This window comes from Myiozetetes cayanensis, unplaced genomic scaffold (genome assembly GCF_022539395.1).
Source record: "Myiozetetes cayanensis isolate MyiCay16 unplaced genomic scaffold, myiCay2020 scf3, whole genome shotgun sequence".
Classification (NCBI taxonomy): domain Eukaryota; kingdom Metazoa; phylum Chordata; class Aves; order Passeriformes; family Tyrannidae; genus Myiozetetes; species Myiozetetes cayanensis.
This window is the reverse complement of record NW_026087521.1, coordinates 12444817-12460817: the sequence shown is the minus strand read 5'-3', so window position 1 is coordinate 12460817 and position 16001 is coordinate 12444817. Positions and strand designations below refer to the sequence as shown.

At 37.9% G+C, this 16001-nt stretch overlaps 1 protein-coding gene across 2 annotated transcripts in view; it reads left to right on the top strand.

The window, feature by feature from the left end:
* The window catches only part of RELN (reelin), a 283103-nt gene that overhangs the window by 111464 nt on the left and 155638 nt on the right, over positions 1-16001 (top strand). For both annotated transcript variants that reach the window (XM_050323631.1, XM_050323630.1), the window contains exons 4-6: positions 3985-4055; positions 12974-13006; positions 14369-14447. In XM_050323631.1, the coding sequence (XP_050179588.1) occupies positions 3985-4055; positions 12974-13006; positions 14369-14447 (183 nt within the window). The remainder of the gene's footprint in view (positions 1-3984; positions 4056-12973; positions 13007-14368; positions 14448-16001) is intronic.

The following is a 16001-nucleotide window of genomic DNA, read 5'->3' as shown; positions in this document are numbered from 1 at the left end:
TGAGAGAGGTCCCTCTATCACATGCAAGTGTCTCTGAGTTTCTTTCTCCCAAATCACCTGGAATGATTTGTGTCATTGCGCAGGGCCCAAATTGATATTACTTAGACTATGTTCAGAGGAGATGGCAATACTGCACTCAAATGAAGTGTTTTTAAGCTTGTTGGCACTTGAGCAAGTGGCACTTCATGTTCCATTTCACAGGTGACATGGACTATATATAGTTTAAGTAGAGAATCAGCAGGTCTTTTCTTTGCTTGTTTATTTTTTTGCTTTTCAGTGACAGATAATCTAGAAGACCTTATTGGCACCTGATTTCAACTTGAATAGTTGAGGTTTAGAAAGGAAAATTTGTTACAAAATTACTGTAATTGAAATATGGGGTTAGTAATGCCTTGAACTGCCAGTGAGCCTTGACACCTAATATAGTCTTCTTGTGTTCAAACCATTTTTTTCCTCTGTCAGCAGTTTTATCTCTGCTTGCTGATTTTAAAAACACATTTTCCCCTCTCTCTTGCATAGCCCCAAGCAGACAAATACATCTAGGCTAATGGAAGAGTGAGGTTAATATAAAGAGGAACCTTATTACCTCTAAGTTGTTTTTCTTTCAAAGCTCTCACTTACCATGTCAAGATGTTACTCTTCTCTGCCATTTTTCTTTTATTTCTCATCCCTTTGGAAAGATTCATTCCTACTCAGGAATTACCTCTGGGGACACATGGAACATGAATCTTGCCTTTTGGTTGACTGACACATTAGATTTGATTAGTTATTTGGCCTTTAGCTGGGAATAAATAGCAGACAATGTCAGAGGGGGAGTATAGACTGGTGTGGAGTAACACCAAATGATAGTTAGTAAGTACCCTTCCTCTAAGCAATATTTAACTACATTAAAGACAGCAGAGAAACTTTTCAAAAACAGCACAAAACTCAGTTATTGGTTATATATGTCACAAAAGCAAAACCCCATAGTTAATAGTTGAGTAATTTTCTTTCTTTAGTAGAGTCTTTTTCAGGCCTTGCCAGTATTATTTTTGTTATAATTACCATAAATATTCTGTAGTTTTTAGACTGGAGTGTGAATATAGGAAGGATATGGGTTTGAATATGTTACATGTTTTTAAAAGAGAAAACCCAAATTCATGATCCTGTTCCATAAACTTCACCTGTCAGGTAGGAACATCACCAGCAGAGGAAGTTCAGTTCAGAGTAGGTATATTTTACACTTCTTTCTAGAAGTAGCTAGTTTATGCATAATTGCACTGCATTATTGTCTTTTGCTCCATGAATAAAGCATAAATACAGAGAAAACCAAGCAGATAATGCTAGTAAACTGACAGGAGCAATACCCTTAATAATCCTCTGAGGCTGTGCAGTCCAGTGCATGTCCCCGTTGCAAGACTAATGCTGATATGAGCACATGCTCACAAGTGGCAAGTGGTGCCCTTCCTGCTCAGCACTTGTCCCCAGGGTGCAGATCACTCCTGCTATGGAACAGCAATAATTGGCTCCTAGTCTGCATTATCAAGCAAGGGATGATAGACACAGAAAGATGCAGATCATTCAGCTGGCTGCTGGCTTTCTGCCCAAATCCCCTTTTTCTCACACGCATGCAGAGATCCAGTAAACAGGACACAGTTTGATATTTTTGGTATTATTTGGTATTTGTTTGCATTCAGACACATACTCAAGCTCCCCTCTGCATGTGGTCTGTGTTCCAAGAGTTTGCTCTTATCTGCCTCATAAAGGAATGCTCTGGTTGCCATCGTTGTTGTGTACACCCTGAATTGTATCCTGGGCTGTTGCATAAGCAGCATCTCTGAAGTCCCAGTCTACTGTTTATATAGGTTTTCTTTCCCACTGTTTGCAAAGAGTCCTCTCTTCCACCCTGCCAACTTGGGGAATAGAAATGTTGTATAGAATACCTTCTGTGTCTTAGGTGTGGCTTCTTCTTCTATGTTGAGCCAGGCAAGCTCAATGAATGGAAATCCCATAATGAAACATATTTGCAAAAACTTGTCTGTTGGTGCTGCATTGGCCCCAAAGCTGGCTGTGGGCTGCCGTGCCATTTCAGCTGATAGGGCAAGCCACCATATCTGGCCCTTCTAAAGAAATCAGGGCACATGCTTGATTTTGGAGATCATTGGGTCCAATTCTGACTTGTGTGACTGCAAACACCTGTGAGGAAATTTGCAGAAATGTATGTATTGATCACAGTTTGTTGCATATTCAGCACAACAGAGATCTAGGAAATACTTCAGTTTGTATTTTTAAATGAGACTCAAGTTAAAGTCTTACCTTTATATGCTGGAGCAATGTATTTGGTTTTATTTTACACTCTACTCAGTATGGTCACTGGTCGTGACAGCAGATGTAGAAATGCTAATGTGAAATTATGGCATGAAGTTTTGCTGTATTTTACAGAAGTGCTGGAAATCCTAGAATAGTTTCTATGATGCACATGGTAGGGACTAAAACCAAAACCTCGCACTGGTAATGCAGTCCTGGGACTGTGACCAAAATACTATCACTGCCAGGTGAAGCAAGGCTCCAGATTTAGATCTCTGAAAGTCCAAGGTGGGAAAGGCAACACAGCTCTCTTTCCACAAGCGGAGGAAAAGAGTGCCCTGAAAGCCATAGGGGCATGAGGTGGTCACAGTTTCTGGACAAATAGAACTTTTCTAAATGTGCAGGAAGCAAAGCAGATCGCAGAGAAGCTTTTGTTTACTCCTGTTTGTATTTTGAGAGTTTGCAGATGGGTTTTATCTTGAGGATCCACAGTATACGAAAAATTTAGTATTAGATGTGTTGCTTTCATTGTTCTTCCTTTTCAGTGTAACTGCCCTAGTGTCCAAGAAAAAAAAAATTAAGTTTGACTTTCATTTTCAAACCATTCCTTTATGGTCCTTCCTGACATTTTATAAGCAGCGAGGCATGATCCATTAGAGAGGGCACACAGCTGGCTGAAGAATTACACTCATAAAGTAGCTTTCAGCATCTTACTGTTGAACCAAGAGGTTATTTTGACGAGTTCGCATGGATCCATATTGAGCCCATTTATGTTAATTAGAGAAAGGCTAAAGAACGTGTATGAGTCTAGACAGGTATTGGAAGAACTTGGGCTGAAAGAAATCAGACTTCAAATGCAACACTTGTAAATACCAAAAGGTTTTGAAATCCCTGAGATATAACTGATCTTGTGAAGTACTGCACTTGAAAAAGAGGGAAGAAATAAGCAATTAGAAATATAAAATAACTATCACTGTTAGCATGATAGCTCTGTAAGAGAGAAACAAATCACATTGCATTATATTTGTAGCTGATCTTGAGAAAACAAAATGACTAATCATTCTCTGTGCACATTAACTGGTCTCTAGCTGTGGGTCAGTAATGGGAAATAATTATTGTTTTGATAAAACTGTTGAGACCTCAAGTAACAATGCAGCATACCAAGAAATATTGCAGGGTCTCTTTTTTTTGGAGATGTTTGACAGAGACCTGGAGCAGGGAACTTACTGATATCTCCCTTTGTTTCAAGAAAAGATTTCTGGACACCCATTCAAGGTCCATACTCTATCCATAGCATGTAACAGTACTGCTACTGCTGTTGCCTGTTGCATTGTGAGACTTAATTTCACAGGGCAGCTGCTCTGCAACCTATTTTTCTGCTCTGTACTGAGACAGATGCACTTTCTCAGGCAGGGCAGTGTGCTTGGCTTTGTGATATGCTTACTTTTACTTATGTCCTTCACTGAATTCCTGTGACAGTGATTTTTATTACCAATCTAGCTCTTTTGGTTTAGAAACTTTTCTTTTGCTACAAACAAAAGAATCTCTACAAATTATTCTATACATTTAAAAGAGAGCAAAAAGAACAGAGGAAGAAATCAAAATGGGACTTCTGATTATTCACGCATATAGATATACAAATGCCTATATAAATAAGTATACTACATTATTTATTGTTGTCTTTTTTTATGTTCACAGGGCTACAGCTACTCATAGGGGCCAAGTTATATTCAAGGATGCCTTAGCACAACAGCTGTGTGAACAGGGAGGTAAGAGTCACCATAATTTTAAAAATATCTGGCAAATGTTTTCCATTGTACCTGTGTGTCAGTGTTACTCTTCATGAAAGCTATTCTGTAGAAAACTTAATATCAGGATCTCATTTACATTTTTAAAACTGATACTTTTTTCGGCTTCGTACTTCCTGTTAGCTATCCAGGAAACCCCATTGTCCTCTCTTCTACATGTTGGGGAATATGCAAAACTTAAAGTAGCATTATGCACATGCCTGAAATCAACCTGTAATAGCCAACATTTCTTTTCTGTCAAAACCACAGTCTGAGTTTTAACTCTCTCTGTATTAACTATAAGCAATATGCCCACAGCAAAAGCTTTGTTTACTATCCAGCTCACACATGTCCTTGCGAAGAATCTGCCTTCCCGTTTTGTGAAAGTAGGACATTGAATTTTTGCCATCACCTACAACATTTGATCATTTTTATAGCTAAACAAAATGTTTGACTTACACAAACTTTAACAATCTAATTGTTTGTGCAGCTTATCCTTTTGATGAATAACCCAAAAAAATTAATGTCCTGTTGTCAGATCTTGTCTACAAACAGTACTCTGCTTTGAACCTGATTCACTAAAACAGTGAGAAGAAGAGTAGGTATCCATCATTTTTGGTACAGGAGAGAAAGGAATTTCTGTGCTGATCCAGTTATATCAGTAAAATTCCAGTGATATTTCCATGTGAAAAGAAACAATGGAACATTGGCCGAGCAGTCTAAAATAAATATTTTAAAACTGGAAATGTGTTGTCATATTAAAACAGAAGAGAAAACCCCATAAAATACATCCAAACTCACAGGTTTTTTTCCTGTGAGTTTATGAGTTTGGAATAAGAAGCTGTTGAACATTACGTCAGGAGTAGAAATTGAGTTATTCATATAAGATCTCAATATTGCCTCTGTGATAATGAGGGCAAAATGTTTCAATTATCAACTTCAACATTTGAGTTTTCAGTATTTTTGTATTTCAGTGGAAGTAGGAAGAAGGGATTCAGAGAGTTGACTGAAAATGTTACCTAGAAAGCTAGCATGTTGGTTATATTTTGAATGAATTAGAAATATGTAACACAGGCTCTGGCAATTAGAAGAGAGTATTATAGTGGTCTGGATGGAAGGTGACTGGGCCAGCCACGGTGTTGCTGTGTGGAATGAAAAACATCTGGAGAAATTACCAAAATGAATTTGGTATTCAGAACAGGAGATAATTGTACACCCACAGCGCGGTGTGAAAGTGTTTGTGTTACTTGCTGGATAGACATGAGTGAAGAGTGGCAAAATTAGTATGCAGAGTAATCAACTAAAATGATGAAAAGCCTCATAAACAGATTAAATTCTCCAAGGCAGGGCTGCATAGTGAGCAAACCACAGCCAAAGGCAGTCTGTGGTGAAGGACAGGTAAGGAAGGGAGAAGGAAGTGAAAGATGTATTGATGGCAGAGTGACAGAGATCTGGCAGTGACCAGCACCATGAAACCAATGCACAAGCAAAAGCAAACTGAACGGAAATACATGACTATGAGTGTCAGAACAGGCAGCATAGTCTAGGAGAATATGGGCAAAGCAACAAGATTTCTCCCTGCTGGAGGAAAACACCTTGTTAAGCAGAGACAAGTGAGTAGAAATCCATCCATGCAGACTTCAACAGTTCTTCTTCAGACATGCTGTTCCAGGAGATTTTACTAGGAGAGCTGGTGGAAGAAACTGTAATTCTTTCACCACTCTCTGCTTTACATTTCTGCAATTTTGAAGTACAACCTAACCTCAAATAAACATTTTAGCTGCACTTATGTTGATTAGAACAGTAAGTCCTTATGTTACTGCATTCTGTCCCCGAGTTCACAGGAGCTCTGTAGAACAAGGAGAAAATAGGATTTGGATATGGGTTGTATGTAGAGAATAAAGGATGCTACAATGTGCTGTTCCTGAGCCTTCAGTGGTTGCTCAGCTGTGACAATCCCTGCGTTGCCTCCTCCTCCCTCCCATCCACTGATAGTCACATCCTGCACCACTTCCCTGAGTGGGCCTTCAGCTTCCCCACCTCATCATAGCCTCCCAGGTCTTTATAACCTTTGTGTTTTCTGTGATTTCTGCAGCAATTGTCTTTGTTTATACACGCTCACTTCAGAGACTTTCTGGACTTATCATCCTCAAAATACGTGATGTCATTGTGGTAACTCTGCAAACATCCTTGACTTAGTCAAGGGTCACCCAGAGGTACTGCTCAATGAGCAGCTGGCAGTGTATGACAACTGTGTAATCAGTGACCAAATTCCCTGCAATACTGACATGCAAACTTCTCAGGTGCACTCTTGGTTCTTATCCCACATTTTTATCCTCATCATGGTTTCCCTCCCTTCAGTTTCCTAGCTCAGTCACAGTTTCCTTTGACTTGGATACTCAACCCGTGATCGTTCCTCCCATCCCTTCCAACACCAGGCTCTCCTCTGCCTTTTTATTCTCATTTTTTCAGCATACAGTCGTGCATTGCATTAGTCTCTAACCACTGCATACTATTATCACTCTTATACTGTTAGAATTAATTTTCCTATTCAAAGAAAAGAGGCTTTCTTTGAAGCAGACCTCACTTCATTTATTCCAGTTTCATCAACCCTACTAATGTAAACAAAGGATTCTTTCAGAAAGAATTAGTGAATTTATTTAGATGCAAATATCAAATTAATATATATGCAAAACAGCAAGATAGAGTGACATAAATGAGGTTTTGTGATCTGTTTCTAGCCCTAAACATTACTGTACTGAAATGCCGTAGTGAATGATGTGACATATGAAGTAAAGAAAAATAAAATCACAGGGCAACTTCATAGATTTATTACAGGACATCTTCTTAATAAGTATGTTCACTGGAGGTGGTATCAGACTTCATAATATCTAGTAAAAAGGATATACATGAAGATGTTGAAGTAGCAAGGAATCTCAGAAATCATATTCACGGTGGCTGTCCACCCTGGCATGTGCATTAGTAAATCCTAATAGAGTTAATGGGATTTGTGCAGTGAAAGGAAAGTGGGGTTTTGCATTTTGAAGAGAATTAGAGTATGATAAAGGGTAGTGTTAAGAGATAGCAATGCCAAACAATCAGCCATATGTACAATGTAAATGGAATGAGAAATGATACCATAGGGAAAGACACTAAAGAAAGTAAAAAAATTGCTTAAAAAGCTTTGTGTTCAGAAAATAATGCATCTTTTAGGAAGTGAGAAAGATCTTTGAGAATTGATTTAAGCTTTAAATTTTATGAGAATTATACTGAAGAAAGGGGACATAAAAATTATCATATAGTTAATCTAGCACAAAGAGGAAAAAAAAAACAAACCCAAAAACTGTTTGAGGAAAGACAGTAAAGATAGATGTCTTATAAATACTTCTAAGGACAAATAAGGATCATAAGGACTGATGATATTTCTGCCCCTAATAATATATTTATTTAACCATGTATTTAATTTGTTGACCTAATATCAAAATAAATGGAAAATAAGGTAAACTGAGTATTGTGCATATTGATTCATATTTATTCCTGGTTTGAGTAGAACAAAAATTATACATTAATAAACAGTGTCATAATTAAAATGGAGCTGGCAAGACATCAAACCTGGCTGCATTGTTCTGTAGAACTCAGAGAACAGTGATGCTGCTGGGAGGAACAGCTTGTGGTGCACAAGCCTTGCCTGACTTTGCCACACCAAGTAGGATTCTAATGGGTTAAGGAGGCCATTTCCCTAATACACTGTGTGATTTTGGACCAGTAGCACCATTCTTTGGAATAAGGACCACACTGGGAGATTTGTGAGTGTGTATGGTTAGTTCTGACTGACTAGCAGAGAATCTCAAAACAGAGAGAGGGAACCCTGAGGGATGGAGAAGATGAAGGAAGCTGTCCCCTCCTAGTGCAATATCATTCCCTTCTGCATAATTCCCAGACTTTTATGCAGTTTCATACTCAAAGCCACAAATTATAGGACTGGGTTTCCTTTCTTGAGAAACCACTCCACAGCCTGACAGATGTCTCCACACTGAAAGCAGAATTGGCCCAGACTGTCTTTTATCAGGAACTTTTGCCTGAATGTTTTTGGAAGACCTTTTGAGTGTGTTTTGTACCTTTTAAAATTTAAGAACACTTTGAAAAACAACTGCAAAATCGATTGCAGAATCTCTGGCTTGATCAGAGCAGTATTTTACAGAGTAGAAGACTGTAGTTTAGAGCTGGTGTATTGTTCCTTGGCTTATGTGTCAGCAAGAATAATGCAGCCCTGGGGCAACACACTGACTCTCCCTAGAGAATGTTCAGCCTCTATCATTCTACAGCAACTTTTTCTACAAGTAGAGAGAAAGCATTGGAGGGAGTCTAAATGAAAGCAGAAATTTCCTTTTTCCTCTTCATCTGGCTGCTAATGACAAGGAGATTAGACTTTTTCATAATCTGAAAACCAGGAGACACCTACCTCCACACCTTGTTTGTCATGAATTGGTGAGCAACAGCTGATGGCCACAGGCTGTTGAACTCTGAACATGGTGTTTGTCTGGGAGCATCTGAGCATCTGTGTTACTGTAATCCATTTTTCTTTTATATTGAAAAAACTACGGAGTTCAGAGTTCTGAGAAAAAAAGAAAGGTATATTTTCTACTGAGTTTTAAAAATATTTTCTTATGCTGCGTTTTCTACCTGTCTCTATACATAGTCTTGATCCCCCAGATCTGTGGATTATGTGTGTCAGTAGTACAAGTGGATGTTGCTGGGATATGTGTTTAATTTGCATTATGCTTGCTCTTTTTAGTTGAATGGAGACTAGTTTTACATAGGAGTTAACTACTACCACGTTTACTGACAACAGTAACACCACCAAACCTTTTTTTCCTCCTCACATTCCAGTTTCTCTGTCTGAAGATGACACTCCCTTCCCACTTCTTTCATATTTCCCTCCCTGCCAGTTTAACCAAAAAGGGGCATATCTAAATTGGCTTAACCTTTCAGTAGCCTTACTTCACCCACAGAAAAATTTAACCTTTTATTCCAAAAGATGCCTTCATTCTCCCTCATCCCGTTGACACAGAGCCCCACAATGTCCCCATTGACTTTTGAATTCCTCAGCCCTTTCCTCAAGATTCTCACGCTTCCAGTTTGACTGTGGCCTTTCTCTCTCTGAATCACTCTGTATTGTATACTCTTGTCTCTGCTTTTCCTTACCAAAGGGATTGCCTTGTCTTACAGGCACCCCACATTTCCTTACGTTTTGCTCATGCCTCTTAGATTGTGACCTCAGTTAAGCTGTGCGTCCATTCTTTGCTCAGTACAATTCATCTCTTGTAAAGCTCTGTATATACGCAGGGTGCTAGTTAAAAATCAAATAACAAATTCATTTACTTTACTTTTTAAAAAGGTAAAACTTCTCATTCAAGCTAAGATGCATTTTGGAGCCATACAAATACTGATTCTAAATTTAAAGTCATCCAACCGTGTCCCTAAGGAACATCTAAGAAAGTGAATCCTGATTTAAAGTGTGAACTGAGATGGTCTTTTTTTCTCCCTCTCAGTTTGAAGTATTGTATAATTTCTTTTAAATTATAAATTTATATCTTTACACTGTATAGGTACTCTGCACCATATAATTTCTTTTAGCTTTGTCATATTGTCTGAGGAAACTCCATTTGACTCTAGCCACGCTGTATGGCCTATGGAAAAATCCATATTATTTTTAAGTAAGTCATTCTATATATTGATTAAAAAGGCAGATCTGAAAATATTTTAAAACTACTACAATTGAGTTTGTTTCATATTCTGAATTTCTGTTATTTTGAGGGACCTTAAATACAACACATCAAGATGCACATAATGCTGTTTTGCAATGAAATATAAAATTTCATACAGAAATTATTTATAGGGAGATTAAGGTCGAGGTTTAGCATTCAATAAATGGTGCCTTCATGGTATTTTTTCATATTCAACTCTGGAATTTAAATTAAAATCAGATGATGGACTACCTGAGGCAAAAATACTTGGGTTTCTTAGATTTTATAAAGACTTGGGAAACTTAACCCTCCTCAACACAAAGTCTGTATTTGTAAGAGCAACCTTTTGTCCAGTGTTAAGTGTTTGTTTGATTCCCCCTCTAGTTTTTTAAACGATTGTTCAGTAGCACTAGTAGGCACCTGCACAATTTCCTTCATTTCGGTCAGTTGGTAAGCAGCTTTGTTTTGCAATGTCCTATGCATACAATTGAAGAGCTTTTCAGGAAAAATTCTCAGATCCCAATTTTGTATCATTTAATCACATAAACAGCCAGTTGTATTAAAAAATGGTGAAGTTAAAAGAGTTTACAAATGTAAAAATTCCAAGTTTGTGCTCTAACTGTGCCTTTTTGCTGAAAGCTGAAATTTTGCATCATAACTGCAGAAAGTATCATCAGTGGCTGTGTGTATCCTGGGCTGGAGCACTTTACAGAGCACTTCACACTTTACAAGAAAGCCTCTTCCAGAGTGCAATGCCGAGCAACCTGGAATGAATGATCGTCCAGGTCTTCATTTTCATTTTGAAGTCTGATCTACTCTTGCTGAAGTCAACTTTCAGCTGATTTACTTTCAAAACCTAGTGCAATTTGCTTGGGCAACCAATGAGTCTGCCCATGATGTGACCTCACCTGACCATCCTCGTCATAGATGGGCACTTGCAGGATGGTTCCCAGCCACACCTGTGTTTGCAGTCAATCACTCCTTACTACTGTTCTGGAACTAATGGAAAGGGGTAATGCAGAAAATCAGAGACTGAAATCTTCCATTAAGCCTAGCCTCTTACAGCATCTGGAGTATTACAAATCCCACGCCATAATGTACTTCTTTTCCTGCAGTCAAAATCCAGAACAGTTTCCATTGCTCAATCTGCAAAATAATTCAGTTAATCCAGTTTAATACATTTATTCTGTGGATGTATTTTTCAAAAAGTTTCTATCAAAATTTACTCATTCCCAAGGAGAAAAACAACACCTGGAACTACAAGGGATAAATGTAGTCTTCTCTGTAGGCTTCACCACTGCAGTCCAGCATTATTCTGGAGGCAGTGCCAACCATAACATGCAATAGGAGTTGTTTTCCTCCAGATTTTGAACCATCATGATGAGAGGTCTTGGTCATTGCTAGAGTCATTACTGGCAGTTTTCCTAGGGAAGGCAAAGTGGCATGGGTAAATTTCTTGTATAAAAAATGAAGCAAGTTAGCCATATAAAGGAAAAAAAAATTAATATTTCTGTCTGTGTGTGATTTCTGTTCAACAACAGGCTCTTAAGAAGGTCTTTGCTCTTGGCTGCAGTAAAGCTTTCAGTGTTTCTGTGGTTGTTTTCAGTACTGCATATATATATATACACACACATATATACATTTGCATAAATATACGTACATATATACATGAGATTAGTGTGTATGTATATATATGTATTTCTATATATATATATGGTCAGTGGATGGAGTAAAACATGTCGGTCTTCCAATCAGTAAGTCAGCTAAATCGAAGTTTTCTGTCTAAAGTAAATCCATGTAAATGGATGTTTGCCATCCTTTTCTGGTCTGCAGCTTCCTCAGTTGTTGATTGCTCAGTCTTCCTAATCCCCTACTTCCCCATGAAATGTTGCCTCCTTGCAAACCCAGTATTTAAGGAGTAAGCAGGAAGAGAAAAACAAAATTCTTGAGATTTATGTTGGACTTTCTATTCAAATGACTATGTGTGAGAGCTCTACACAGATTGCTGCATTCATTTTTATGTTTATTTTTAATCTATTTTTAATTTGTCAGATGTTATGACAGAAATTGCAGTACTGCAGTAATTATTTGCAAATATGCTGAAGAAATCAGGAGTACTGGTACAATTTAGGTCAGTGCCCAACAAGAAACAGAATCATCAAAAGAATCCTGGCTTCAAAAATTTTCCTTTTGGTGTTTTATTTTAATCAAAGTTCAAAATACATCTAGAAAAATAAATCCATGAGTGAGGTACTGAGAGGCAAAAGAAGTAGCTGCTTCCCAGGAGCTTGATTATATGCAGCCCCTTTGCCTCCATTAGAGAGGTGTAACTTTGAATTTAAGGTCAGGCAAGACTATGGATGTAGTAGGTACATGGAGTATCCAGCACACTGTGTAGCCAGCTTCTAGACTCCCCCATATATTTGTAGGTAGCTCTGCCCTTTCAGATAACATTATGGTTTAATTTCTCTAATGTTACACCAAGACTCCTGTTGCAAAGGGTTAGTAGAAGACTACTTAATACAGTTATGTCATTTCACACACATGTGCCACCCATGCAGTGTGTCATTACAATATTCTGCTGTTTCTTGGAAGGGAAAAACCTACTGGGGAGTTGATCAGCAATGCCCATAAAAATGTGCTTTGATATAAGTGTTTGATTCTGTGATTTACAGAGTCAATCTGTTACTTATTGCCATAGGAATATTAGGATTATTTCCCCCAAACATATGCCCAGTAAGATGTTGTTCAGTGCAGTATAAATGAAGTGCAGTGTTTTTTTGCTCACCTAGACTATTTATTGTATTCAGCCTAATTCCGGCTCTCTTTGTCAATCAGTGAATTACTGAATCTTAATCCAAATTATTTCTAATAGTATCTCATAATTCTAGACTACAAGTGATCTTTCTTTCTTTACTGTACAGTCAGTACTGTCTCTCATTGTGATGTGCATTTTAGTTAAGAGAATATTATTTTATCTTTCTTGTTATATTTTTGTAACTTTTGGGGCTTATCACATTTTCCATATTTTTCCATAATTAAACTATCATACAATATCATACAATTTGTTTTAAGAAGAATCAATTTTTAATGCTGCAGTTAAGCTATGATCATAGAAGATATTCACGTGTTGTGTGTCTTTGTTTTCTGCAGCTCCAACAGAAGCTCCCTTACATCCTCACCTAGGTAGGTGATTTGTCATTCTTATTACTGAAACTCAGAATCACTAACTATTAAAATAAAAAATCTGTAAGGTCATATGAAACTGGGTCTGGGGAATTCAAATAAAAATGAGATTCATACAAAATGAATTAAATTATGTCTATTTCTGGTTAGCTGTTTCTTCATTGTGATTTTTATTGCCGTATTATTTATTGCCTTCGAATCCTTGCAGTGTCAGTATATCATGCTGCAGAGCTTTCCTTCAAAGATGTGTATTAGAGCATCTGTTTGCATGAGAACCTGGATGGGAGCATCTGTCCCATGAGGACAGGTTGAGTTGGGATTGTTCAGCCTGGAAAAGAGAAGGCTCCAAGGAGACACTGGGGCACCTTCCAGTAACTAAAGGGAACCTATGAGTTTGATGGAGAGGAATTTTTTGCAAGGGGATGTAGTAATAGAACGAGGGGAAATGGCTGTAAACTGAAAGAGGACAGATTTGTAATAGATATTAGGAAGAAATTCTTTACTGTGAGGGTAGTGAGACCCTGTAACAGGTTGACCATAGAAGTTGTGGATGCCCCATCCCCGGAAGTGTTCAAGGCCAGGCGGATGTGACTTTGAACAATCTGGTCTGGTGAAAGGTGTCCCTGTTCTTGGCAGGGTGGTTGAAACTGGATGACCTCTAAGGTTCCTTTCAAACCAAACCATTCTAGGATTCTATGACCCATAGCCCTCAGTGTGGGACAGCACCTCACACAGTGCTGGGTTACAGGGAGGAAGACTGTGCCAGCACACCTCCAAGGTGTACCCAGGAGCTGCTGATCCTGCTTTCCAGCCCTGCACCCACCAGCCCTAGTGTTGAAATTTGATTAATCCAGAACAGATCCTGACATCCTTGCTCAGTTTCAATAGCAAGTGATACTTCATTAATTTAATGAAAGTATTTGTAGAGAAGTGTCTGTCTAATACAAACACAGGTCCCAAGTTTTGGGATGTGGGGTAGGTTTTTTGGTCATCATATGCAAAGCAGACAGTAAATCCAGGTGGAAAATTGGAATCTAAAGTTTGCAGACCGATGGTTAGAAATATTTGAGTTACATAGCTCACAGTTTATGTTCCTTAAATGAGTTGACCTTTACTGCCATCTCCACTGATAGCAGCAGAGAAATTCCAGTGAGCTCATGATTTTTGCTTATGAGTTATCGGAATGCATCCCCTGACTGTAAGAACTATAATACACTCACTAGGACTTCTCATCCCTTCCTGTACCCACATTTCCCAAATCTGGATTTTTAATGAACATTTAGAAAACTAACAACTTGGAACAAAAGGTCTTAAAAGATTTAGTGTGTACTTGATGTGCTCTGCTTTTTTTTTTTTTTGCAGCTGAACTGCACAGTGACAGCATTATCTTACGAGATGACTTTGACTCTTACCATGAGCAAGACTTGAATCCTACCATGTGGTGAGTTTCAGACTTCTGCTTTCCTCTAAATGCATTTTAGCAAATGAAAACATTTTGTTTATTATAGTCAGGACCTAAATATATTGGTTTATTAATTGATTGATTAATGAGTGACTGAGAAATTCTAAGCCTCCTAAAGTAAGGGACAAATTCTCATTGATTTCAAGTTTTTAATTAATCCAAAAATAGAAGGAGCAGAGCTAAGTTCAGTGAATATTTCTGAATGAAGTTTTTGGTCTCTTGAAAGTATAGATGCCTGTTGGTGGAGCCTGTAGGAGTGACACCCCCAGTGCTACCTTAGCCCAGAAGTGGGGAGTTGGAAACAGTCGCAGGCTGTTAGCTTTTGGTCAAAAGGAATGTTCTTTTAGCAAAGATAACTCTTAGAACAGACCTCTCAATATTAAATATTAATAATTTTACCACCACCTTGATCACAGAGATAGGGTACCATTCATATGATATATAAGTAAAATGTCACAGAAGAGGGAGTTGTATGTCTCTAATAGCACAAAACTGATTCTCTTCTGGATAGTGAATGGATCTACAGGTCATATTATACTCAGATAAACACATACTCTTGGTCTTAACATGAAGTTTTGAAGGTTGGAGCCTACTTTTTTATATGAGATAATTACTGAGTTTTCTATTCCTTCTGTTCCTATTTCATAAATATAATTAGTTTTATTGATTTAATTCATACAAGACATAAAAATATTTTAGTGGGTTAGTTTATCTTGTTCAAATAAATTCTTGATGGGCATTTTAGCAGTTACCTGCATTTGTTAGTCAAGAATACATATGTTCTGTGAAATCTGATTTCATTTTCCTTTTTATTAAGGCCTGTCACAGCTTTCCATCTGTTCAGGTCTTTCAGAGTTTAACCATCTCATGTAAAAATGCTGTGGTTTATGGAATTTTATGGATATATTTATTTTGCACATATTCTAATAATTTTTAGTTTGTGCCTACATTTTTTGCTCTCTTGTTCCTTTTGTATCAACTCTTAAATGTTTTTCTGGACAGAGGCATTAAGTACCTGCAATACTATACCATGAAAAACCTTCTTTCTTTATGGGTATGAATAGATCAAGGACTCTTAATGGTTACAGAATAGCTGCCAAGGTAGATAGCTTTAGCAGCAGTATGTTAAATGGACTTGAGTGGAAAAAAATGAGAAGAGGCATTATTTCCCCACAGATGTCTCATAACTCACAGGGCGTTGTCTGTTGGGAGCCTCAATAATGTATTTATCCGTTGCTCTCAACTTAAAATTCATCCTTGCTTTATGGAAGTCTCAACAGAGAAATTTCAGACTAAAAGAGCCCCTAGACTTCTCTCCTTTTGTTCCCAATATTTTGATTTGGTCCCCCTGGAATAAACTTTCCCCACCTTGGTTGGTGAGTCAGAGCAGAGAGGTGGGTGCTGTGAGAGAGAGTCCCAAAACTCACTGCAATCCTGAGACAGGTTTTCCTGTAATAAGAGCAGAAAATCAGCATTTTCAGCAATGCTAAATACAAGTGGAGCACAAATAAAAGAAATCTGTATTGAGGTACC